Source organism: Nesoenas mayeri, assembly GCF_963082525.1.
Source record: "Nesoenas mayeri genome assembly, chromosome: 2".
Classification (NCBI taxonomy): domain Eukaryota; kingdom Metazoa; phylum Chordata; class Aves; order Columbiformes; family Columbidae; genus Nesoenas; species Nesoenas mayeri.
The window spans coordinates 157,073,338-157,100,126 of NC_137543.1; the positions used below are offsets into that span (position 1 = coordinate 157,073,338).

A 26,789-nucleotide genomic window follows, 5' to 3' on the forward strand; every position below is an offset into this window, starting at 1 on the left:
TTCTGCTTTCAGGTAGAGATCTCCTGTTCTGCATGTAAAGACAGATGAAGTTAGCACACCTCTAGGATATCTGGGAGTTATAAATTAGAATAGAGTCATCAGCTGGGCTTTGTGATACTTTTAGACTTTAAAGTTTAATATATTTGTGTTTTTAAGCTTGGAATTGTAACTAGGAACTGAAATTTAGCTCCTAGCAAAATAGTTACACCTACCTACCCCCTCCTGGTTTTGAAAGTTTCCACGCAAAAGGAAGAAGTTATGGTTTTGTTCCCAGCTGTTCCACGTTTTCCAAACAGCTTTTTCAACCCTGGTTAATAGGTATGTGTCCCATGAAACCCAGTTTCTTCCATCCAGTGTCCAGCCTTTCTAAGCAGCAGGTTTTCTCCCTGTGGATTCGAACACATGGTAATATAGAGATGCTAATATGTGCAGCTCAAAGGAGGTAATTTCCTTGATTTATTCCGTGGAAAATGACTTAGCACACTTTAGATTCCAGCTTCTGCACTACCAAAGATGGGTAGAGGAAAATGTTGGTAAATCCTGTAGCTAAATTAAAGTAAACACGGAGGGATATTTTTTTGTGTAACTTTCCATTAGGCTCTTAAACTTCTTCACAGAGATTCTTCGCTTAAGTCCTGCAGTAGCATATGAAGTAGGAGTAATAATAATAATGATAATCCATTTATTGACAGTGTTTATAAATGCCATTTATGGCTGAATAATTTTTTATGGAGTATGTAAGTAATTTTGGTCTTAACTAATGATAAGAAAAAGCCAGTTAATACAGAAGCTTCTCTTGAAGGTCCTGCGGTGCCTGCTTTAGCCTCCATCAAATCTTGGTAACAGTGAAAATCTAAACCAAACAAACTGCCTTTTCATTGGATTTTGAGATATTTGCTTACATTGGCATTTGCAAACGAAGGTGAAGTGGAACACAGACATGAGGGTGACATTACATAGTTGGGTTGGTGCTTCTGTAGGTGGTTCCAGTTGAATGTGCACAGACAGAGCTGGGAACGTACTAATTCCTCAGGAATACTTTGGTTTGTGGCCTAATGATTCGGGCCCAGCTTGGCCAAGCCTGGCTGCTGCTGCTTTTATTTCTCTCTTTTTTTCCCAACTTGGCATGAATTACTCCCATGTGCTTCAGTTCCAGTAATTCAGTATTTTGTTCCTTATTTTTATTATTCATTATGTAACCAGAATATTTTCAAACACTTGTAAGGATTATGCCTGAGTTATACACATTTTTGAGCATATTTGGGATTTAGTACGATTACACAATGCGATGTGATTAGATCTGTGGCTGCTCTGAATTTTGAAGGCAAGCAAGCCTTGCAGACTTCCTGGCTGGTGCTAATTTTTAATTAAGCTCCGTTTGATCTCAAATTAGGTTTACATGAAATCGCTACTTATTTATGTTTCGAACTGTTTAAAATGGGGTGCAGATGTGGTGGTAGGGAAGCACTGAATCCTGACATGGCAAGGGAGCTGCCTTGCATCTGAGAGGTTCTGCGCTAGGGAGGTATTCCTGACATTTAGACCAAGCTTTAGGATCCAAGCCTCAGTTCTTCAGCACACGGCATTAGGCAACTCCATGCTTTTGGTCACAGAATTACTCATTATCTACTGTTCTGATCAAACAGATGCTAAACTTGACACTAACATAATTTCCTTATGTGTGTAGAAAGAGCTCTAACAACCCCGTGGCTGAAACATGAAGTAGCGTAAACAGAACAGACAGCAGGAGGTAGAATATAATTGCAGTTTGGTTTTTTTAGTTAAAGATGAGCATGTGTGCTTTTCTTACGGTTTTATTGTCTTTAGTCACGCAGAACTGGGTGCTTCTCTCCAATCTGTGCAGCTGAATCTGTGATTTCCTCCCCGAGCACCGTGTCACAGTTTTCTCCTTCTTTATTATATATGTTATGTGTTTTTCAGAACATCGACATATTCTTATTCAGGTTTTGTTTAGTGTTATAAATACTCTCTAAACTAAGATTATACACCCCACTGAAGACAACGTAGGCCATTTGCTGATCAACTGGCTATATTTAAACTGTAATTTCTTACCATTTTTTCTGTGGGATTTGAGGTACCTGCCCTGGAAGGTTTTAGCCAGGACTTTTGACTTTGGCTGTGCAGGTGCTTTTTCGTGGTGATGCAAGAGCTGCCCAGGTCTCCCTATTCACTTGTTACTTCCATCTGCCATTGGTTTCATAGCTAATGATATCATGATCAGAGCCCGTGTTGCTGCTTACCAGCAATTGCTACGGGCAGAGCAGTAGGCACTTTGGAATAAAATCACAGGCTGCAATTGTGGGATGCTCTGATGGAAGGAAGAAGACGTTGATTAATGTAGGACATCCATTTCTCTTCTCTGTCTTGGCAGGATCTCAGCTCGTTTGCCATGCCCTTCTTGGACGGTGATGTGGAGAGCACAGACAAAAATGCTTCTCGCAAGGTAGGATATTTCCGAAGCTTCACCTTTGCTGTAGTGGCCAAGTCCCTTGGTAGTAAACATAATTTATTAGGCTAAAAAATGCCTGAGTTTTTTAGCCTTTTCTGCCACACCATTTCTGTTGAGGGTGATACACTCAGGCAAATATAGTGACTTTTGCAGATCTTACCATGATGGTGCTCATGCAGTGTCACTTGTAAATGATGTCAGCTTCTGGTGGTATCACTTTAAACACTGCAGGTGTTGTGTCTAGCACTGTTGTAATTCAATGAAGTGATATTGCATAACTATATTCTCCGGAAATGTACTTAACTTACAAAATTTGTGGTGTTGCTACAGAGATACAATGCCCAAATAGGTGGACTGCGGCTCAGTGTGTTTTCCTGGAGTTGCCTCCTGGTGGTTACTCTCTGGTTACAGTTTTTAACTGTTCGGTGTCCTTGGCACTGGCAAAATGAGCTGCCTTCATTTGCTGAAGCCACAGCGGTCAGGTCATCACATAAACAAGGTAGAAAGGTTCATTCCTCCGATGTGAGGTGAACTCAAGTTTTCCTCCTGGAAGAATTGCTATGATTTGTTTTCTGGTGTCCTGCTATTAAATTAAACCAATATATTCAAGGGGTTCGCTTGCTTTAAAATGATCAGGCGAGCATATTCAATGGACGACATTAGGGATGGTTAAATGGCGCCTACACAATCTTGAAAGCAATAAAAATTGTGGGTGGGATCTGTCATCTTCAAGTCCTGGCCTCATCGTTTTCACAAAGCGTCGAAGTACAAGCAGGTCTGCTAAATGTAAGTCTCCTGCCAGCCAAGTTATGGGCTCGGTGAAAGAGAGAGATACTCCTCCGAGCAGCAGATAACCCAAACGCTGACCTATAGCTACACAGCGAGCAGTCTGACTTGTCACGGTATTTACAAGGCTATGGAACTCTGTGATGATTAAACCTGCTACAAGCGATTTGTCAAGAGTCTGCAGTTCTGGTTCAAGGCAGGTGAAGCAATAAATATCTCCTCAGTGAAGCTAAATCTGCATCTAGAACAATAATAACTTAGCTCTGTCGACAGCATGAGTTTCTACTCCTTTGCACCTTGCAGGAAGGGACAGTTTTTAAAAATCCATCAGTAACGGAGCATGTTTATAACATTGGCCTTGTTCTTTTCTGCGTTGGACCTTTTAAGATTGACGTAGGAGTCACTGACGCAGAGGAACTCTGGTAGATGCCAGAGAGGCTAAAATATGCAGTGTTATCAAAAGGTGCTTGTTTGGTGGGTTTCAATAAAGTGAACAATGTGTTGGTCTTGAAAAGGGTTGTCGTGCTGCAAAAAGGCAGAGGTTTCTAGCCAAAACTTGATTTTTTCCTTTTATCACCCTTCTTCTCCTAAAGAAAGGTGAGAAAGCTCCATGAATCTCAGTCGTGAAGAAAAAATGTACCAAAGCTAATCTCACTCGTGTAGTATTACATGATATCATTTAATGACTTGTGCTTTACCGTTTATGAAGCCCTTGTTTTTCCTCTTACTGCTCTTTTGATGAGAACTTGTCTTGGGAACAACTGGAAGAATGTTTCAGTAGTTGCCTCTTTTTGCAGCTCCAGTAAATGCTGTTTTTTTTCCCCAGACTTGGGTTAACTTCTGCTTGTGGAAGTGCAATTCGCTTTAAAATAACCGTGCAACTGGGGCTTAACATCTGAAATTGCTTTTTTAACTGGCCTTTTTGACTGAGTGTATAAAACCTGGATTTTCTTCTAACATCACACTTGGAGCTCTGTACAATAAGTGCAACGAAGTGGTAAGAAACCAGCTGTCAGTGCCAAACTTTGGATAAGAAAGCAATCAGCTAGCGAAATTCAGTGCCACACATCTCATCCTAAATATCATTTTCCTTGACATGAAGAGTGTGATCTTTGCTGCTAGTGAATGACGACTGGCATCAGGCTGCAGTCTTTTATTTAATTCTCACTAAATGTTTGCCAGTCCCCGCTGGTGCTGCATAAAGACACTCCCAAGTGGCTGTTCTTTTGCAAGTGAGATGGTTTTTTCTCTGTTCAAGTTTGAAATCACAGTGTGATGCGTAACTTTTGTATCTTAGAAGTCAGTATTTCATCAGTAGCTTGGCTTTTTGATTCACCGGTTGTGTTGGAGACTGGCAATCCATTAGACCTGGTTGTCTTCCTTCACTTATCTCTTCTGTCACCTGAGCTATAGATCAAAGCAGAGGAGAGTCATTCACAACCTGTCTTTCCCATCTACCATTAATTTAATTGTCTTGTTTTTTTGTGAAAGGCTTTTAGAAACTGAATTAACATTTTTCACATAGATTCTTAGCTCTTTACCATGCAGATGTCTCTCAGTCTCAACAATCCTCATTACACAGGGAGGAAACTCAAGTGTGGAATTATTTCTTCAGCTTCACATAGGATTTTTTTGGCAGCGGTGGCAATGTGATGCACATTTCCTGCAGTTTAGCCTTAACTGTTTCTCATTAACATTACTATTATAAATGACGTATTCTTCTTTCCTTTATGACCGATGACAGGAAGGGCATAGGGATAGTTTTCACCTTCCGCTACTGAAGATAGAGAATATAATATCATATTCTGAAGACTTGCGTAGAAGTTTTTGGCGTATTGTGATGAAGAAATGTAGCTCTTGTTCCTGTGGCAGGTATTCTGGCCCTTCTTGTTGTCTGACAAAATGCCTTAACGCTTGTACTGGTAGCTTTGTCTAAAACAACTGGTACTGCTGGTTGCCTCACTCAAAGTGAGGATTCTCCACAAACGGCTTGAATCCTTCTAACGACAGACCTTAGAGAACCATTAAATACAGCAGTATAACGATAACCAGGAACCAAAAAGCAAGTAGATTTACTGGGTTTCCTCAGTCTGGGAAAAGACAGTGAGATAGGGGCAGTTTAGAGGCCTGGAACGTCATGACTGATGTGGAGCATCATTCAGACAATAATTCTGGTACAATGTGGCAGGGCGGCACTCAGGGATGAGTGTCCCTCTGCACCCAAATGGCTCTATTGATTTTGGAGGTCCTAACACCTTGAATGCTTATAGATCCTTCATCTAAAAGGTAAAAGGATGTGGTACAGAAATTATAGGAAACCGATAGCACTTGTTTCAGCTGAAAGCCCAGGATTGTGAATGATTAGAGAGAAGAAAATGAGATGGGAAGAAAATTGTCTGTGGAGGCAGCCAGCAAATTGTAGATGGATGAGGGAAGAGAAGGAAAAAGAGAAGCTTGAAGAATAATATTGATCCATTTCTTTATGGAAATAATAGAATTGTCATAAAAATATAGAAGAAAGCTTGGAAGGGTGCATTAAAAGTTCTACATGGGGAAAAAGCTGGAGAAATATTTACCTTAGATGATAACAGTGACTGTCTTATTAATTAATAAAGTGTAATTAAAGCAGAAGATGCTAAAGCTAAGCATTTTAGAATTAAATCCAAATAACTCGGATAAACACGCTTGGATTAATTGACACAGTTTTCTATGACTAGTGCTGATTTTGAATAAATCTTAGAGCAGAGATGAAGTTCCAAAAGACTGCAAAAACCCAACAATTACTATGTTAATATTTACATTATTTGCAATTAGGATAATTTACAGGTTTGTCAGTCTAACATTAGTCCTGGGCAAAACAATGAAATACCTAATGTTGGATAGTTAATGATGCTATTATAATAGACTCATTTGGATTGCAATTAATGGTAAACAAGTCTTACTAAACAAATGTGTGGGCTTAAATGAATTATAAATTTGGTGAAAAATGTCATAGTGTCAGTGTCATATATAAAAAAAATGTAGCACAAGACATTTTGATTTAAGAAACTGGAATGATACTGAATAAACATGGAGCCTGTTAAATGAATAAAAACCTGGCTGATAAAATAAATTGAGACTCATCAGTGGAAAATTTTGTTTCTAGGCAGACAAAATATTCTGTTGCTATACTATATCATACTTTATCAGTGACTTGAAAGAAATACAGACTCATTACTAATACAATTTGTAGCTCGTACTAAAACGAGGGAGAACACAGTGGTAAATTCTGAGCAGGAAACTCTTCAATGCAGAACAACCTGAATCACCTAAAAGACATTTTGCAGACAACCAGCCCATTTCAGTTTGGCCAAATCATGATCAGTTACTCCTAGGAGCAAATAATGCAGACTTTGGTGTGGGGAAGTCTTTCCCCAAGCTTTGGTTAGGTTTTGAGAATAGTTGTAGGCAATCAGCTGTACATAGATCCTGGATGTGACACAGTGGTTAATGGATTAGGTTGTTTTTTGGATGTACAAACAAAGGAGTAGGGGTTTTTTGTTGCCAACTCGCAGTTCTGCTCTCGGTGATGCAGGAAAGCGTTGATGAACTAGGGTCAGAAAACATCCAAGGAGTGACTCCAGTATTGAAGCTTTGTCCAGCTTCTGGTCCCAGCATTGCCATTGTTTTCTCCAGTGACTTGTGGGAACCGCATGAGCAAACCCCAGAAGGGGGAGTAGGAGCAAAAGTTACACCATTTTTAGCCCTCCTGTATAATAAATCTCCTTTCGATTTTTTTTTTCCCAGTCTTTTTCTTATCCATTTCTTCATGAGCGGTGAATTGGCCTCAGCAAGGAGGATGGGGAGCATGTCCTGGCTGGTGGCTCAGCCCTGGCCTGAGCCACCTGCAGTGAATGGAGTGAGTTCACATGTGCCAAGAGCTGCACCGCCATGTGCGTGGCTCCTTCCCACCCGCTGCTTTAAAATAAGCATTTAAGGGCTAGTAAGTGGAGCAGGAGCCACCCCTGACTCACCTTTCCTCAAGCCTGCTTCTGCCTTGGAGCAGCCCTGATCTCTGTGGAAACCTCACCCCAGCCATCCAGGCAGCAACATGGGGCTCTCAGAGCTGCCAGCCACATCCCTTTGTGTTTTAATTTGGGGGAGTGTCATTGTACTTTAGTTTTGGGAAGTGACATCTCTGATCCCTAAAATACATTGTCATCTCAATTGTTACTGCTCATGCAGAACCAAGGGAACCAGTGGTGGTGAATGTGACCACATGGTGCCAGGAGAGTGAGTCCTTCATTACCTTTCAGTCTAATGATGTCAGCTCTTGTGTTTCTGCGAGCTCTGTTATTCCAGCAGAATGACAGAATCATCCAATTAACTTTATCAAAGGGCTTTTTTATTGAGATGCAGTGGCAGGGCAGGAAACAAGTGCAGTCTATCTGGTGTATTGTCTCTAATTGTGTTTACTGTCCCTGTCAAGGGTGGTGGGAGGTGATTCTTTTTCTGTTATTCGCCTTTCAAATGTATATTTTTTTAAGTGAAGAGGCAAAATAAAGGTCAAATAACTCACTGTTGTAAAAGCAAACAGAACTCAAATGCCCTAACTGTTCAGAGTTGGAGAAAAAAAGGAGCAGAGCTCAGGAGCGTTTAATAACTTTCACTTCAATTCAGTAGTATTTTGAAAAGCTGTTTAGCTTGGGCCCATTGGTATTCCAGGCAGGTTTGTTTTCAGGCTGTTCTGAAAAATGAGGCTAAATTCTCCTGACCCGGAGGCAGAGTTTTTAGGGAGGGCATCCCCTGGGGAAGGCTGCGTGCCCAGGAATGGACCTGTTGCTGGAGCAGCCTGGCAGGGCAGCAGAGGAGGTGCTGCGGTCAGGACATGGGCAGCGCCTGGGTTTCTCTGGCTCCAACGCAATCGCTGTTCATGGTCAAGGTCTTCTCAGCACAGCTTGTCCGTTTTACTGGCCACATTGCTTTGGCAGGACACTTGTGTTCCCTGCAGTTAAGTGGTCCTTAAATTCTAGGCTGGGAGCAGAAATTGCTTCTTAGAGATGGTAAAACAGAGGGATCAGATTTTCTATGCAAAGTATGGGAAACAAAATGACAACGTTGCGGAATTTTCTGTCTGTGAGTGAGAAGAGGCAGGACTAAGAAGTGTGGATGGTTCGTGGTGAAGCATGAATAGTTTCGTCTCTTAGCACATTGAGTTGGGAGTGATCATAGAGTGGTGATTAAATGTAGTGCGTTTTAATCTTTCTTGTAGAATAAGAAGAAGAATTGCAGTTCAGGTAAGAAAATAGAATCATAGAGTATCTCAAGTTGAGGGGGACCATAAAGGATCTTTGAGCCCTGCCCCCTGCTCCTTGCAGGGCTACCTAAAACTAAACCATATGAGTAAGGGTGTTGTGCGGACCCTCCCTGAACTCTGACAGGCTTGAGGCCCGTTCCCTGAGGAGCCTGATCCAGTGACCAACCACCCTCGCAGTGCAGAACCTTCTGCTAATCTCCAATCTGAACTCCCCCTGACTCAGCTTCATTCCATTCCCTCATGTCCTATCACTGGTCACCAGAGAGAGGAGATCAGCACCTCCCCATCCTCTGTCCCCCTTGAGGTAGGTGTCGACTGTGGTGAGGTACCCCCTCAGCCTTCTCTTCTCCAGGCTTAACAAACCAGGTGACCTCAGCAGCTCCTCCTAAGTCTTGCCCTCGAGGCCTTTCACCATCTTGGTCACCTTCCTCCAGACACACTCTAGCAGTTTGATGTCCTTTTTATATAAATTGAGGCACCCAGAGCTGCACACAGTGCTTGAGATGGGGCCACATCAGAGCGGTGTAGACTGGGACAGTCACCTCCCTTGACCCCAGGACACGGTTGTCCCTTTTGGCTGCCAGTGCACACAGTTGACTCCTATTCAACTTGCCATCAACACAAACCTCCAGATCTCTTTCCACAGCACTGTTCTTCAGCCTCTCCTCCCCCAGTTTGTATGAAATGGCCTCAAGTTGTGCCAGGGCAGGTTTAGATTGGATATTAGGAAAAAATTCTTAATGGAAAGGGTTGTCAGGCATTGGAACAGGCTGCCCAGGGCAGTGGTGGAGTCACCATCCCTGGAGGGGTTTAAAAGGCATTTAGACGAGGTTCTTAGGGTCATGGTTTAGTGCTAGAGTAGGTTAGCTTATGGTTGGACTCAATCCTGATTGATATCCTGAAGGTCTCTTCCAACCAAAATGATTCTGTGATTCTATAACCAGGATTACTGTGTCCCAGGTGGAGAATCCAGCAGTTCCTCTTGTTAAATTTCACACACTGGTGATTGCCGAGCTCTCTAGTCTTTAGTAGTCCAAATAGTTGAAGGCAAAGATGTCTGGCTGGTATTGAAATGGCAGCTATTGGGTGGAGGGACAAAACTGGTGGAGTTTCCCCAGGCTTAGTCCTTCGTTTGCTCTTTGCTGGTAAGGCTGAGATGAAGAACAGAAGCGTGCTAACCAAATTTGTTGATGATGCAAAGAAAAGGGTTATTTTGTCATAGGAAAGGACCTTACATAGGAAGACCTGGCTGACCCTCAGGATGAACAGTTCTTAACAGCATGAGATACAAGGTTGCTCACTTGGGATATGTCAACAGGAGCAACAGTTCTCTTCGCCCAGAGATAAAGGGCTGGGGCATGGTGCTGTTGTAGAGCCAAGCTCTTGCATCCATTGAAGCAGGATGGTCCTGTGCAACCTGTGACCATCCCTGGCTAGTGCTCTCTGTGAACCCAGGTGGCACCTGGGCAGCGCTCATGGCACAGACTAAATCCCCATCAGATGGTGAGCAAGCCAGGAAGCCCTAAAGACAACTGCACGATGGCTTGAGCCTGTGTCCAGCTGTTTCACTCACTGGCATGGGGTAGTCTGGGACTGGTAGTGGGTTATGTTGGGATTTTGTCACTCAGGAGTTGGTCTGTTGAAAATGAAGGTGTGAGTGTGCTGGTCCATTGCAGGATGGCTCCAAGCCATTTATAGTCGTAGCTGTGAGAAAGGAAGAAGAGATTAGGAACAGAGGATTCCCACCTCCAAGGAAATCACAAAGGCAGCTATTTCTCGAGCTGCAATCTTCCAGAGCTGCCCAGCTCCAGGCAGGTGCCAAGCTATCGCTTTCCATTTCATTCAAAAATTGAAAGTAAGTCTGCTAGATGCCAAGCACTGTAAGACACGTCTTATTTCGTTGCTTTATTTTCAACAGCAGCCAGTTCTGGATGTATTTTAGGAGCCTGTATGAAATCATCTGGTGTATACAACACAACAAAGTTTCTCCCTGGTCCCCAGCTGAGAATTCTTTTGTGCTCTGAAGCATGAAAACTGATAGTGTCTTACAGCATTTTAGGATATATTCACTCAGTGCTATGCAAGGTAACTGCTTTAGCCTGGAGCAAATGCAGTCAGCTGCTAATTTAGCCTTATTGCTCCGCAGACATACAGTCAGGAGTTGAGATTTATCTCCAGCATAACTGATTTTAAGGCTTATGGGGTCCAAATTTAGGTGTAGAGCTCAAAGTTCCCATATAAACTCTGCAAAAAGCCAATTCAGGTGATATTCTGTTGTTGGTTGGTGTGGTTTATTTGTTTGGGGTTTTTGTTTGTTTGTTTTCCTTTTCCTTTTTTTTTTTTTTTAATTAGGTGAACAATATTAGTACTTAGAGGAAATCTTTAATTTGTTTGATTAGACCTTATTTGTGCAATGATTTTTATTGTACTTTCATCGCATGTTTGGACTTCTTATCTTCAAAAGGCCAATTATCCAGTCAGGGTCAAATGAGCCATATCGCCGTGTGCATTTATTAGGCGTGTTTCATATTTCTGCCCGTTCTTACTTCACTGCTTTTCCTGGACAAACACAAACTGATGTACAAGGGTTATGAATGTGAGAAACCAGGCTGCAATACTTTTTTTCACCGCAACATCTCAGCTGGAGGAATAGTTATCGTTCCAAAGCACTTGGGGGGGTTTTGTGCCCACTCGCTTGCCATAGCTTCAGGAAATGAGTCCAAAAAGCATGAAGAATGGGCTGCTGATCCATCTAGGTGTGTAACCTGCCCCCAGCACCACTGCCAGAGTCATCACACTGACTCTGCATGGGACCGTGGGGTTCATTCCACAGCAGAGATCCTTCCAGCTGAAGCAGGAGAATGAACCTTGCCTTCTGACTTTTATATACGCCGTGATAACTATTGTTGCTGCTGATTTTACTCATAGATGTACCTAATCACCTTTTAATACTTGCAATCCATTAGCCTCAAATAATATTCTAAGAAAGCAATCCTGTTGTAATTCCCAAAGCAAAATCACAGATATTTATCTGCTTTGATGGTGGGTGTAACCTCTGTATAATTAACATGTGGAGTGGCCGGGGAAGAATTCAATGTAGTAATTTCCTTTAATTTAGTAGCATGTGCATGTGTATTTAGCAGCGTGCCCCTGGTGCTCCGACAATTAGCTAATTCATCTGCTTGACACAATGGGGAGAAAGCAACTGGTTGTGATTGCAATAAATAAAAATATCCCGCTGCTTCTGCTTGGAATTGGAGAACAATTTGCTTTTGTGTCTCACTTGTGTGTGCAAGGGAATACTGACATTTTTTGATGAATTGTTGCTTGACATTTTACATTTCTAGAATAGCTGTAGCCTGTGAGGATACCATAGTCTTTTAAATGTGTCTCCTATCAGAGTGTCGTTATTACCAAACAAGCATGCAGAAAAGATAACATAAAATATTAAGGGGGGCACCAGAACGATGTCCTTCTCTCAGCTTTACAAATGTCATGGCTTGTTACTTTAGAAAAAATTATGATGAAATTACCATCCTGGGAACAGTCCTAAATTACACCAGTAGTGGTATATTTGTATTATGATTAAAATGAAATGGAAAATATTCTTTACTTCTGATTTGCAAGCAGTACATTTGGCAACAGACCTATTTAAATCACAATGCAGGAGGAGGTGCTGTTGTGCTACTTGGCTGATTGCTGGACTGTGTACTTGTGAAGAGAACAATGTATAAGCAGTCTCAGATGATTTACAGATGATGTTTTAGTAAAGTTAATGAGCTTTTATGAGAAAGCTACCACTTTGGGACTATTTACCCATGACAAAAGTGCCATTTGTTTATTAATTTACTTATAGCGTGGCTATTATTCCAAGTCTCAGCTGAAGGATTGTGCTCTATTATTCTTGATAAATACTGGCCGGGAGATGGTCTGTGTTCCCACTTGGGGTGGGAATGAAGGCGATATGGTCCTCACGGCAGAACAGATGTGTGATATGAAATGAGTTTTCAAGATTGCATGCAGAATCCATGATGGAGTTGGAAGCTCAGACCACTGCATTAAGCACAAACCATTACTTTTATCTTCTCTAATGGATAATGTCAGGGTGTTTGGTACCCAGTGCTTCAGCTAGAATTGATTTATCCTTTACAAAAATTTCTCCTTGAGGGCAGCTGTTCTTCTAATTCTTCTGCAAAAGGATGGGTATATTTTTGGTATATTTTCATCCGTGCTGTCAAAAATAAGTGTGCAGGTACAAAAAGTGGTTGTGCCTCTTGAGGGACATATCCTTGCTGTGCAGAGGGGCACAGAGCAGAACTCAGCTGTCCAGGGCTGTGCTGGCACGTCTCTGTGCCCCTCCTGGTGACCTACACTATTTTTGTTCATCTTCCAGACCAAGTCCCACTTGCCTTTTAGCTCAAAAACCTTCCCAAACGAGGGACCACGCTCTCTGCAGGCCCTCCTGCAGTTCCCACAGCACAGGACCCATTCCAGCTCTGTCCCATCCCACGTGGAAAGAGGAGCAGGTCCAAAGTGCACATGCAGGAGACGGGAAGGATTCTGAGAAATGGGATCCTGTGTTACAGAGGGAGCAGCTATTTGGCCGTCATGCTGCTCATACATATTTCTGCAAGTGTTTTGGAGCTGTGGCCAAATGTTATTTTGAAAAGGGAGTTAATTGCATATGTGTTTTAAACTCAGCTGACCATTTTTAGCTGGATTTGTATACACAAGCCCTCCACTGACCCAAAGGAGGCCATACATACCTATGAGGCTTTCTTTCATCTCTTCGCTCATCTAAGTCATCCTAATAAAAGATGCCATTTTTCCCTACAGTGACTCCCATGGCAACAACGCTCATACCTAACTAGACTAACACACATCAGGTGGCATCTTTGCAGGTCGAAGTTGCTGTCTGCTCCATAGTTTGTTTTGCTTTATTGGGAAGAGAGGAGCCGGCGTGCAAAAGGGCTTGAAACTCAACAGCACATTGTGCCCGTGGGCACACACACCGTGGCCTTCGCTTACATGTTCCCTGGAGACCTGGAACCCACCGCTGCCTTTTGCCAGAACAGAGCCCTTCATTCATGAGACATGCCCCCAGCTAAAAAAGCAGCCTCGTGGCCACAGAAGTACTTTGTGCATCCAGAAGGAAATAAACTCTATGTGTAGCCCAGGCACAGGCAAATCCCACAGTGATTTTTGGGTCAGCCTCTGTTAATTGTACATGGGGAGAATTTAATCTTTGCTCCTTTTGTTTGTTTGTTTTTCTGGATCTTTATCCCCCTCGCTGGGCAAGCCCACACAGTGCAGTGTTGTGCACAGATATACACGGTAGCTGGAAAGCCAGCACAGGTCCCAGAAGAGACAGAGCTGTTAGAAAGGTCATACCCAAGCTCAAGGGCAGGGTAATTAGCAGAAACATTGCCACTCTAAAATGGTTCCTCTATTTTTGGGACTGGAGTTGCAATCCCACAGTTGTGGCCATGCCTGTCATTGTAGAGACCTGTCAGGCACTTGGGAGCTTGTGCACTCTCCTGTGTCGCATCATCCAATGGAGGTTTAAGTATCATAGATATGCACTTAAATTCAGGAGGGGGACTTCAGGGTGCTGTGTTTCCTTAACGGTGATCATGCGTTGCCCTAAATAAATCAATTGCCAGTCACCTTTCAGTCGTCTGGGGAAGGAAGAGGGATGTGTTGCAAATGCAAACAGTAAAGAAAATCCTGCATTATAGGTGTGATGATGAAATGTATACACATATGTTGAAACTTTTCGTGAAATTCAGGGAGTCTTTAAGAGCAAGGGGCAGCACGGAGCCTCGAGAGGTGGCACCTGCGCATCCACGTGTCGGTGCGGGCAGGCGCAGGCGAAGGTGAGGTCTGGCTAATCCACCACCCAAACAAACAGGAGTTGATTGTGTTGAGACAAGTGCAGAGACCTTGACGGCCTGAGCTGAACTGAATTAATGGTGATTTTTCTCTTTTCTTCCTTTTTCTCTCCTCCCTAGGCGGAAGAAAGCTGCTCTGCTGGCAGTCCTTCAAAAGGCCTTTTCTCAAAAGGGCTCCAGAACCGACCTTCCAGCCCTGTTTCTGCCCCTGTGAGATCCAAACATAGCCCTGGCTCACCCAAAACAGTGTTCCCCTTCCCCTACCAGGAGTCTCCCCCACGCTCCCCACGCCGAATGAGCTTCAGTGGGATCTTCAGGTCCTCCTCCAAAGAGTCCTCCCCCAATTCTAACCCGTCTACCTCTCCTGGGGGCATCAAGTTTTTCTCCAGATCAAGAAAAAGTAAGAAATTGCTCATGTTATTTCAGGAAGATACACGGTACCTCTGGGCTTGGCCCATTCTTTACCTGCGGTAGTGAAGTAAGTGCAGATGAGGCATGTGCTAATTGTTCGTTTTCGCTTTCACTCACCATGTGTTTTGGGTTTCTGACATGCTGACCATTAGGGTACGACCTGTGCAGGGCTGAGGAGGGAAATTGCGCTTCAAAGCTTTGCTTAGAAATCCGCATCCCTGTCAGTGGGAGTTTTCTGGGTGGTTTCTCCAAGGCTGGTTGGGTGCCAGTGCTGGGGCTCTAGAACAGCTGGAGATGTTTGTGGTGGAGGTGGGCACAGAAAAGATGTCATCTCGGGAGCTAAGGGTGACTCGCTTCTGTAGACTCTGTAGAGAATTTCATCTGTTTATTTAGCTGGTATTTCTTTGCCCTTTCGTAGTGAGAAAAAGGGACTTTGATGGATAGAAGTACATTGTCTGTGTTTCCGATCAAATGACCATTAAGGGAGCGTTTGAGCTTCTCTGCCAGAATATGAAAGGCATTGTAGACCTCCATGGTTCAGAGCACTTGCCTGCTTTATATCAGACACTCATTTTACCTTTTCAGCAGCCCATGTGCTAACACACTGTTAGGACTCGGAAATGAGCAGGATTCAGAAAAGGCTTTGGTTTTCAAACTTTCTTGCTGAATAAAGGCTCCCAGAGCTGGTCGACAAACCAGCCCTGGTCTACCCAAGGGGTTAGAGACTGTAGGAAGAGGATGGAGTTAGAGGGGAAGAGAAGTATAATGTCTTGCCTCTGGGGTACTGCATTGTCAGGCCACAGCGAGTTTTCCTTGTGTGAACTGAAGAAATAACTCAGTGATAAATTGTTGTAAAATCTGTGACAAAATAGATACAGAATTAGTGATGTGTAGACCTGCATTTGGCTTACGTTTCATGCAATGTGTTCATAGAACCGTAGAATGGTTGGAGTTGGGGAGGAACCTTAAAGATCATCTAGGCCAAGCGTCCTGCCACGGGCAGGGACACCTTCCACCAGATCATGTTGCTCAAACCCTGGCCAACCCGACCTTGAACATTTCCAGGGATGGGGCATCCACAGCTTCTCTGGGCAGCCTGTCCCAGTGCCTCACCACCCTCGTGGGGAGGAATTTCTTCCTTATATCTAATCTAAATCTACTCTCTTTCACATTAAAGCTGTTACCCCTTGTCCTATCACTACACGCCCTTGTAAAAAGCCCCTTTCCAGTTTTCTTGTAGGTCCCTTTTAGGTACTGGAAGGGTGTTCTAAGATGTCCCCAGAGCCTTCTCTTCTCCAGGCTGAACAAACCCAACTCTCTCAGCCTGTCATCACAGCAGAGCTCTTCCAACCCTCTGACCATCATTGTGGCCTCCTCTGGACTCACTCCAACAGGTCCATGTCTTTCTTACGTTGGGCAACCCAAAGCTGAATGCAGTACTTCAGGTGCTGAAAGCTATTGATACCTTTCGGTGACTTTTAAATAGTATTGAGGCACCTTTTTGTTTTTCTTCATCTATTTCCCTTTAAAATGTTGGTTTTATTCAGAACAATTGATTTCATAGTGACTTCTGTGCACAAGAACACAGCTATACAAACCCCATATAGGATTTTGCTTTATGTTTATGAGAAGTTCTACTGCAGCTGAAGTGAAATGGCATCTTTTCCAGCCCTTGCCTCCCTCTAAAACACCTTCAGGAGATTGGAAGTAGTTGAGTCAGTGTTTCTGAAGGACTCCAAGTAGACTCCAAGCTTAATTTCTACTCAAGGATTTTTGTTCTTCTCTGCCTAAAGTTCAAGGATGTTTTTTATGCTCCCCTATTTTCAAGCCTCGCAATAACTAAAGTCCATTTAAGCCCTTTTTGGCTGGTCTGCATAGGTTTAATTATTGCATAGGCAATGTGCTCCTGATGGAGTACGCAGAGAAGGGCTCGCTGCTGTGCGAGTAACGGTGATGTCACCTGCATAGCGAAGCCATCTCGTGATGTTTTAAGGCAATTATCCAAGCAAACAGCACTGTTGAAGTCCTAGCTAGGTACAACAGAATATTAAATAAAGGAATCTTCCAGCAGTCAGCAAAATCCTTTTGATAAGGTCACATCACTGTCGCGGGAACAGCCCTGGAACGGGGCCACGCTATTTTTGAGCCATCAGAAGATGCCTGTGACCCTGCTGCTCCAGAGAGGGCGGCAGGAATTGCGCTGGGCTCGGCTGTTCGTGGGCTTTTGTCCTTAAAGCAGGAGGGACAGGCTCTTGGCAAGGGCGCGATGATTTAAATTAGTGTTTAAATTGATAACTCTTCCCATTCTGCAGCTGTTTGCAAAACAGAGCATTTCTTAGCACAGGCTTTCACATCGTTAGCTCTCTTATGGAGAGACTAATGCAGAAACGTACCCTTCACTGCCACATTAAAGTAGATTTTATTCAGAATGTGCTAAGCAGGGGTCGGCAATGAATTACACTCTTAGGGTTTACTATATTTAATTGCATTTTACCAAATTTTATTTAACAAAACCTTTTCAGGCCTTCAGGAGATGTATGAGTTACCATTTCTGTTGTATTGGGTAGTTTTTCCCAATAAAAACATTTGCATTCTTCTACTTTGCAGGTAAAGAATAACCCTATGTAATACAAAACATGAAGTTAATTGGTTATGTCCCACTCAAAACAAAGTCTCTGTGGCTTGCACAGCATTTTCAGAGTGCCAAGACTTCTCAGAGGCTCCTCAGACCAGTGTTCTCAGACCTTTGTGCAGATGCTGCACTAAAGAGCTCTGAGAAGAGCAAAACCAGCACGTCTCCATGTTTCTGAAGGTGCATAAATGCTTCACTGCTCAAAATTGTCTCAGCCTACGTGATTAAAATCCCATTTTCTCAAGCAGCTCGGGATACCTGTGTTAAAAGTTAATCACTTCTGAAACCGGGAGTGCGTTGAAATGAGAGGTACTTGCCATGCATGTTTGCCTTTACAGCCGATCTGCCACTGGAGCTGGGTTGCTACTATTAAAATGAAAATAAACTGTGTGCTGGGCTCCACTAGGAGGAGCATCACCAGCATGTCGAGGGGGATGATCTTCCCTCTCTGCTGAGTACTGGTGAGACACATCTGCAGTGCTGGGTCCAGTTCTGGGCTCCCCAGTACAGGAGACAAGGCTGTACTGGTCCAGCAAGGGGCTGGGGCACCTGGTGTAGGGGGAAGAAGAAGAAGAAGGAGGAGACTTAAGAAGAGCAGCTGAAGTCACTTGGTTTGTTCAGCCTGGAGGAGACTGAGGGGAGGGCTCATGGCGGCTCCAGCTCCTCACAAGGGGAGCAGGAGGGGCAGGACTGAGCTCCTCTCTTTAGTGACCAACGACAGAACCCGAGGGAATGGCAGGAAGATGTGCCAGGGGAGGTTTAGGTTGGACATCAGGAAAAGGTTCTTCACCCAGAGGGTGCTGGACACTGAACAGGCTCCCCAGGGAGGTGTCACAGCCCCAAGCCTGACAGTGTTCAAGAAGAGACTGGACAAGGCCCTCAGACACACGGTGTGACCTGTGGGGTGTCCTGTGCAGGGACAGGAGTTGGACTTGATGATCCTTGTGGGTCCCTTCCCACTCAGGACATTCTGTGATTCTATGATGCTAAGGCTTTCGTGCTGTCTTCAGTTATGTGATGGGGTTTTGGAGAAGGCAGTGCTGGGCATCTCGGGTCTGCCCAGCGACAGGGCAGGAGGCTGTGAGGGAAACTCCAGGCAGGTGTAAGAAGATTGTTCTTGATGGGGGTGACACAGCATCACAGCAGGGGGCCCAGAGGGGCTGTGAAATCACTGCCCTTGCAGATTGTAATTGGGCAAGGCTCTGAAAACCCCAGTTTAAAGTTGAAGCCCTGCTTTGAGCAGGGGTTGGACTAGAGACCTCCAGAGGTCACTCGCAGCCATGGCTCTTCTGAGAAACTGCACAGGAGCCTTCCCTTCAGGTTTATAGCAAATTGGCACTTTATCCAGGCAATCTGCAATTTAAAATTAATAAATAAATAAATAAATAAAGCACTAGTTAAAAGTTCACAGGGTTTGGGGTTCTTTTGTCCCCCAGTTTACCTGAAGAGCGTCTGTGCTGCGTTCCTTTCCCTATCATGGGGCAGTGTGTGTGGGAAATATATACAGGCTTTGTTTTAAATAACATCCCCATCTTCCCTCCACTTCCTCCTCCCACGTGTTGTTCAAAACACAGGCTAACCTGTTACTCCGCATATTCCTTGTTTTTCTTGGAAGCAACTTCTCCCTAGCTTGTTTTCGCTTTAAAGGCTGTGTGGTATTTACAGTGCTTTCTTTCCCATGTCGTTGCTCTTTTCCCAGCTGTTATTTTGCCTTTGGAATATATGCAGTCTAGGACAGGTATTAATGGTTAGAGTAGGATGATATTAAAACACAAAGTGTGATTTGTAGACATGAAGCTTAAAACATTTTCCAATTAAGGCTGCGAGTTTAAAGCTTTTCTTCATCTCTAATATTGTATCACTTGTTCTGGCAGTAGCCAAAAGCTTGTCCTGGTGCCTTTTCCCTTTGGTTACCCCAGTCCAGCATATGGTCATAACCCAATGGACTGATCTGACAAAATATTTGCCTTGAAAGGAAAAATACCATCCCACAAAATGTACTCAGCTCCAGGTATTTTTTAAGACCAGCTTCAAATCAGTAAACTGCTGGTTGGGGCTTCACATCCAGCATCCCACCTTTGGAAAGGCAACAGACCCACCTCGGTCCCCTCCGGGCAGAAGCTCTGCAGGGGTGTTTTCGGGGTGAGGTGTGTGCTTGGCCACCAGAGAAGCCCCTTTGGTTTGGGGAATTCACCTCAGAAAAGTCCAAGTCAGCTCTTTGCATGTTGGGCTTTTGTACAAGTACTTTGAAATTTAATTCTAAGCTTTTAAATTTCTTTTTGTCTGAAAATTTCTTTACACAGCACTGCTAGACCAGTAAAAACTGAATATGGATTTGGGATGAATTAAGCTTGGTGGAGACTTGTGTCTGTGAGATGTGGAGCTCTGTACCTGGGTTTACCCATCAGCGTGGGCACGTGAGCAGCTGTGGACCATTGAACAATTACATCTTAATTATTTATAGACAATTGGATAGGAAAATGAATGAGTAAATTGGGGTTTTCTAATTTTAGAATAACACTGTAGCTGGCATGAGGCTTCTACAGAGCTGACACTGGTTTCCTAGGTGGCTCTCAGGGACACCAGGAGCAAAGTACGAGTGAAGAGACACAAGTTGAAGTTTGAGGTGCTGTGCAAAGTGACTTCAGAACTGGCTTCGTGGAACCATTTCCCAGTTTGTCTTAAGTTTGCCTGAAGCTCCGTGAACTGCTCTCACAAGGAACAGCCTGAGACCTGATGCGCTGTGACGCTATTGAGGTTTGTCTGTGAAGGGAGTGCACTTCTCTTGTGTACAAATTTATGCGAGTGGGTACAATGCTGAGAGAAAGAAGAAATGGCACAAATTTACCCTCGGTAAAGCAAACTGAGCTGATCCAAAGTAAACACAGGAGGACAAGCTGCACTGGGGGAAAACACAGTTCAGATTAGACTTTTCTATGGTCTTGCACGAGCTCTCCCTTCAGAGACAACACATACACAAAGAAATGAGCAGAGCTTTATTTTACCGAGTAGAAATCAGGGAGCTACCCCCGCAGATAGGCTAAAACTAAAAGTACTCAGAATATTTTATTAAAAGTACATGGTTGTATGAAATTTTAGTCATTAAAATGTAGCTTTTGCTGCGGGGCCGAATGCCCTGTTTGAAGGGCAGCCGGGTATTTTCCAGTCCTGCTTCCCCTTCCAAAAACATCAGTTCAAGTAACAGCAATACTCATGACTCATGGTGGTGCTGCCAGTATTAACAGCAAAGAAAATCAATTAAAAGGTTTCCATTGACCTGAAGCTTTGGGTTGCGGTGAATGTGATCAAAAGATAAATTTATCTCAGAATTAAAGGTTGTTTATAGAACTTTGATTGAAAATGAGGTGACTTTCAAACACCTCGAAGCTGGTCATCGGATTTGAGCTGCTGTGAATTTGCACTATATTTGAGGAAGGAAATGGTTTTCAATGTAAAGTTTTAATTTTCTGCCTTGTCTTAGGAATTTTTCCCCTGAAATTCAACGCTATCAACTGTGGTGTCTAAAATAATCCATGAGGATTATTTTAATCCTAGTGCTCCAGTAATAAAGGACCAGATAGTATTTGTCTCAGAAGACTGCAAGATGCAATACAGAAAAGTCATCATATCTTTTATTCATTCTAATAATTCATTTTCCTGGAGAACATCTCATGGGTAGACCATGCCCTCTGTAAGAAAATCTTTTGACCGTACTAGTTTTTACCCATAGATGGAGCAAGAGGCTCTTATTTCCAATACCTCAGGGGAAAAACGGGGAAAACCATTCAGCTCTGCTCCCTCGAAGGCCTTTAAACTGAAATTCATTCCCCCGCAAGATTTTCCCCCGTATTCATGACATTCAGGTAACAACTTGCAGGACAGTGGGGTTTAGTCCAAGACAGGTTTGGCCAGGGTCGGCAGCTGGGTGCACACATTTCATGTACCATTGCCTCAAGGTATTTCCCACCCTCGCTCTTTAGGAATAACGTCCTGTGACACTCAGCGATGACGGGATGTCCTCCCTCCTGCCGGCTGCTGGACTCTATATTTGGATTTTTCTTTGCTGAATCCATAAATTCATCCCATAGTCTTGGACCATCCCAGCCTTCAGACCACAGTCGTAGAGAAACATCAATTATAACCTGTATCAGGATGGTGGGGAGCTGAGGACGATTTCATCTCTGTTTTTTCTCGATGTTCACAGTTCCCCTGTGTTCTGAAGGGGCAGGAGGGTGGGATGCTGCAGGGAAAGCTCGTGGGCAGCTTTGGTTTCATGGCCCTCGCCATGCAGGACAAGGGGAGCAGTTTGAGGAAGAATAGGGCTGCTTGGTCCTTAGGAGGGTGGCTCTTCCACTGTCATCCCATAAAACCTAGGAAAGGAGTACAGCCATTTGTCTTGCTTTATTTTCCTGTGCAAAACCATCTAATCGTAATTTTTCAAGCTTGCTTTGCCTGCAGCTGGAGGAGGCTGGAAGTCATGTTCTTAGTTTAAAATTAAAAAAGGACAGGCAATGTCTTCTAGTCGTAGAATCATAGAATCACACAATAGTTTGGGTTCAAAGGGACCTTCAAAGCTCATCCATGAGCAGGGACATCTTCACCCAGATCAGGTTGCTCAGAGCCCCGTCCAGCCTGGCCTTGAAATGTCGGAAAATGTCATGTTAGAAAATGTGTCTTGCGTCTAATTTTTGGACATTGACCTATGAATGGTTCCCAACCATCAGAATCTTTAAAGAAGTTTGTTTGAATAATGTATCCTTAATGGGATAATATGTGTATCAGGAGCCAGTTATTGCAAGTGCTTTGAGAATCCAGCAAAACTTCTGACAAGCTTCCCTGGCGCAGTGTGGGACATAATGATGGATGACGCCTTGTAGAGGACTATGTTCAGGTTCATAAAAGCATTTTACTAGTCACAATCACGCATATGCACATTAGCTGGAGGTTTATGCTCCCCAAAGTTTGCACCATTTTTGGATTTGCAGGATGGGGGTTGTAAAATGCTCAGAAGCCCTGTCTGTGCTTTGCCTGTGTATGAGCTGGTTTGTGATGCTAAGATTGCATGTGTGGATGCAAAAGTGCAAAGGATGGGGCAGCGAGATGAGGACTCATGATGGGTACAGCTTGAAGCTGTGCTAACTGGTAGTGAAATGTGATTTTGAGAGTGATGTCCTGAACAGTGACATTTCTGAAGGGAAAATTTTTGTCTGTAGAGTCACCTATGCACTATGAGCTATAATCCATAACTGGTGTTCTCCTCAGGTTGTTTCTCTTTGAGCCACTTTCTGGATGTTGGAATTTGTTATCCAGCTAAAAAGCTAAACCAAGACATGTACAGAGCGTTGTTGAGAAGGTCTAAATGTCAGGAACTGATTTATGGCAATCCTAAAACCACTGAACCAGCAGGAGCTTAGAAAGGGTTCTCTAGGATGGATCAATAAACTAACCCTCCTCCCTCCAGGCCTGGCTGGTTCTAGCATGTGGCACTAAGCATTTAGTGAAATCTAAGTAGGATGTTTCTTATGTCAGTTTAAAAAACAAAAACGGGATTGTTTGGTTTTTTGTTTGCTTAAGAAAAATAAATTAATTTCTTTCCACATGGGATTTCCGCTGTGCCCTTTTTTGTCACAGTTCACACAGTATTTGAAGTCTCTTCTCCATCCTTAAAAAATTATTATCTTAGATTATGGAAAAATATTGATCAGTCTGTACTTGATACGCAAAACAAATACTCAGCATCTTTGATGATCAACCATCAAAACACCTCAATTTCTTAGCTAAATTATTCTGAAGCTTGCCTCGGGTTTCCTAGAAGCCCATTTCTTCGGTAGGCAACTGCGGCGGTTTACAACGAGTTGTTTTTGTAGTTCGTTTCTTGCAGCATCTCCTGCTGCTCTGGCTCTCAGAGCCCAAAATCTAAGTGTGGTTTGAAAGGCTCGCGTGGGTGTGTGACACAGGAGCTCGGTGACAATGGCCCGTGGGAGCCGCGCCAGACGGTGCAGCACTGCGGAGCACAGGCTGCAACCCCCGGCAGCTCCAGTGTGACTGCGAACCAGAGGTGCCCTTCTGTGGGCATCCTGCCGCTCCTCCTTGGTGCACGTAGACACTGGGATCACTTTGGTGTTGGTTTGGGTTTTGAGCAGGATAATAAGAACTGTTTATTATGTTTCCTTTTTATTTTTATTTTTGTCTTCTTAACCATTCAAACAACAGGGGCTAAGAGCATCCCTCCCTGCGACACATGCAACAGCAATGATTTCAGCACTTGTTCAGGAAACCACCTTCTCTCCTCATTCCAGGAAGGTTTGCTGTTGCTCTCAGGTCAGGATATTGCTCTCAATATCACGACAGACATGCACTTACGTTGACAAATACACGGACCCTCATGCAATTAATTTCTTCTGGGGAAGACAATGTGAAGGTTAGCTGCTAATCAGATGTTCTTCAACAAACACCGTTATTTGGGGATCCTGAGCGTTTCGTTTCAGGGTCACTGCGAATGCATCTGGTTCACCGCCCGCCTCCGCTGGGCAGAAGGTTTGGTGTCAGATTTGTTTGCTTAACCTCAGGATAAGGTTTCCGTAGCTCTTCGTGTTCACAGTCGTTCCGCAGAGCTGTTTAACGGTGAGTGAGCTGCGCTTGGCAACCTGAGCTGTAACTCCAACAGGATGATGCCATTCGCACTTACGTGGTTGCTCCGATTCTTCTCACATACTGACGTGCCCCCCATAGCACTGAGCAGCCCGAAGCCAAAGCTGGCTTTAACCCATGCGAAATAAAAACCCACATGTAAACGCTACAAAGGTCTAGACTTTCTGAGAGAGGGCAGAAGAATTGCACATAAACTAATGCTTAATACTGAAGTGAGAGGAGCTGCAGGTGGCAAATAGTGCCTGTGTTTAGCATCTACATTAAGTGCCTGCCTCCATGTTTCATACAATCATAGAACAGTTTGGGTTCGAAAGGACCTCTAAAGCTCATCCAGTGCCACCCCTGCCATGAGCAGGGACATCTTCACCAGCTCAGGTTGCTCAGAGCCCCATCCAGCCTGGCCTGGGATGTCTCCAGGGATGGTTCATCCACCACCTCTCTGGGCAACCTGTAAAACGTAGACTTTGCTAGAGAGGTGTTGAGCTGGGCCACATTAGATGCACCTTGAAGGATTTCTGAAAGACAAGAAGCACAAACAGTGGCTGGAACACATAGACAGATAATAAAAATGGTGTTTTGGCACAGGAATCCTCAGCAGCAGCGCCTGATTGCAATGGAGCACTGGCCTAAACTTGTTCAGGAGAGCGAACCTCAAAAACAAATTGGCGTGAACATTTAGATGAGTGGTTAGCTGCATTTTTCCATCTTTTAGAAGGAAGTATGGCTCCTTCCAGCAAAGTTAATTAGAATGTGGCTCCTACCCATGTGAAGATCAGGTTATGCTGTATTATGTGCATTTAAACACACCTGATTTACTACATCTGACATTCTCAGAGTGACACAGGGGAAGATTTGACTGGTGCATTCTGAACAGAGCGGAACAGTTTCCAGACTTAGGTGCCTGAAGTTAATAACATAAATCCTTGCTGAGACAACTGAGCCAGTTGATTTGGGGAAAAGGGGAAAAAAAAGAGAGAGAAAGAGGAAAAAAAGGGAAATATTTTGGCTAATTTCAGCAATATTTGCTAGTCAGCCCTATGAAGGTGGTGAGCAATAAGGAATAGTTTCCTGGATGTGCATCTGAGTGTTGAGTTTTATCCTTCAAGGCCAGAGGAAAGCCCTTACTTCTGATGCCATCAAAGGCACTCTCATTGACAAAAGCCTGATTATGACCCTTCCCTCCTTAAAAACGTAAATAGTAAGTAATGAGGATTAGCGCTGATCTGACATCTCGTATGTTTGCTGGCGTTTGGGGAAAGCTTTCAAGCAAATGTCGGGGATTAGCACAAACCGCTTTGTACAGCTGTCTAGATTATGTTGAATCAGAAGCCCAGTCTGCAGAAAAATATGTGGATTATTAGCAAATTCTTAGGAGCAGTAAGACAGGCAGGGATGGATGTTCTGTGTTTAGAGAAGTGGTCAAAGCCATGGCTATGGGGTGACTGATACGGACTTTGTTGCAGCAGTTTGGAACATTTTTCTTTTTCCCTGGTTTTCTTTTTTTTTTTTGTAGAAACAAAGACCAAGAAAGAAATTGAGATTTAGCATTTTTCTTAATTAAATTAGTGTATTTAATTAATAGCCGTTGCTTTGGTATTCCTTTGTGATGGGTCATGATTTCTTCAGATTTGCTTAGTGGAAGGATTTATGTGCTCATATTATCCAGACCATTGGGGTGAAGACTGTGTAAATGAAAATGCAAAAGAAAAAGTAAATCACCGTGTCTTATTTCTGCGTGTTACATGGAACATCTCCATGTAACATAGTGGCACATATCCATGCAGACAAGTAAACCCTGAAAGATAAGATCTCCTGGATCTGGGGTGATGGTGGTGGGATGGAGCTTCTACACAAGGGAGATGTCATCAGGGCATCTGTCCCTGGCCCCACAGTGATGTTTTGTTTTTTCCTTTAACCACAGAGTTCAGGGGTGATGAAGGGAGGTGAAATCTCAGATATTTTTTAAGGGATTAAACCCTGGTGGGGACTCAAGGATGGTGGCTACTCTGGGATTGTCCCCGACCTCAGAGGATGGCGCTGGGCGAGCACGTGGCCATTAAACAAGGTGAAGTTCAAGGTGAGGCACCTCGTTACGTGTGGCTGTGGCAGGGGCTGGAGCAGCTCTGGGTGGCTGCACCCACCTCGGTGACTCAGGAGAGTTCATGTGGCACCAGGGGGCCACAACTTAGAGGATGGTGGGAGTGAAAATCCTTGGGAAACTGGCCTTAGATCAACTCTGCAACTCTCCAACTGCAGTTCCTTGGCATGGATTTTGTTATTAAGACATGTCACTGCAATTAAATCCCATTAAAGTCAAACCAGCTCTGCCTTCACCTTTAGCCATAGTTTGGCTCCAGTTTAACCAAGAGAGAGTCCAGCTGCTCTGGGCTGGGCGTCTCATCTGTGCTTGGAAAAATGACTTAGAGAGTGTGATCCTCAGGATTCACGCCACCATTTTCACTCTTTTATTGCATTTTTTATTTAAGAAGAGATGTGTAGTTGGGAAGAGGTGAGTTTTTCTCAATTGTGTGTATTCAGCGTGAGCATCCTGGCACTGCCTCCACACACCAGTTTTTGCATCTTCAAACCATCTGAGTGCTCTTATGGTTCCCAGCTACAAGAGCCTTGGGGAAGGCAACAGCAAAAGGCGTC

The 26,789-nt window shown here is 43.8% G+C and overlaps 1 protein-coding gene across 2 annotated transcripts in view; it reads left to right on the forward strand.

Annotated features, from left to right (window-relative positions):
- Positions 1-26,789, forward strand: part of PRKAG2 (protein kinase AMP-activated non-catalytic subunit gamma 2) — a gene marked incomplete at both ends in the record, with an annotated part of 223,964 nt that overhangs the window by 68,265 nt on the left and 128,910 nt on the right. For both annotated transcript variants that reach the window (XM_080338959.1, XM_080338960.1), the window contains 2 exons: positions 2,393-2,464; positions 14,564-14,843. In XM_080338959.1, the coding sequence (XP_080195085.1) occupies positions 2,393-2,464; positions 14,564-14,843 (352 nt within the window). The remainder of the gene's footprint in view (positions 1-2,392; positions 2,465-14,563; positions 14,844-26,789) is intronic.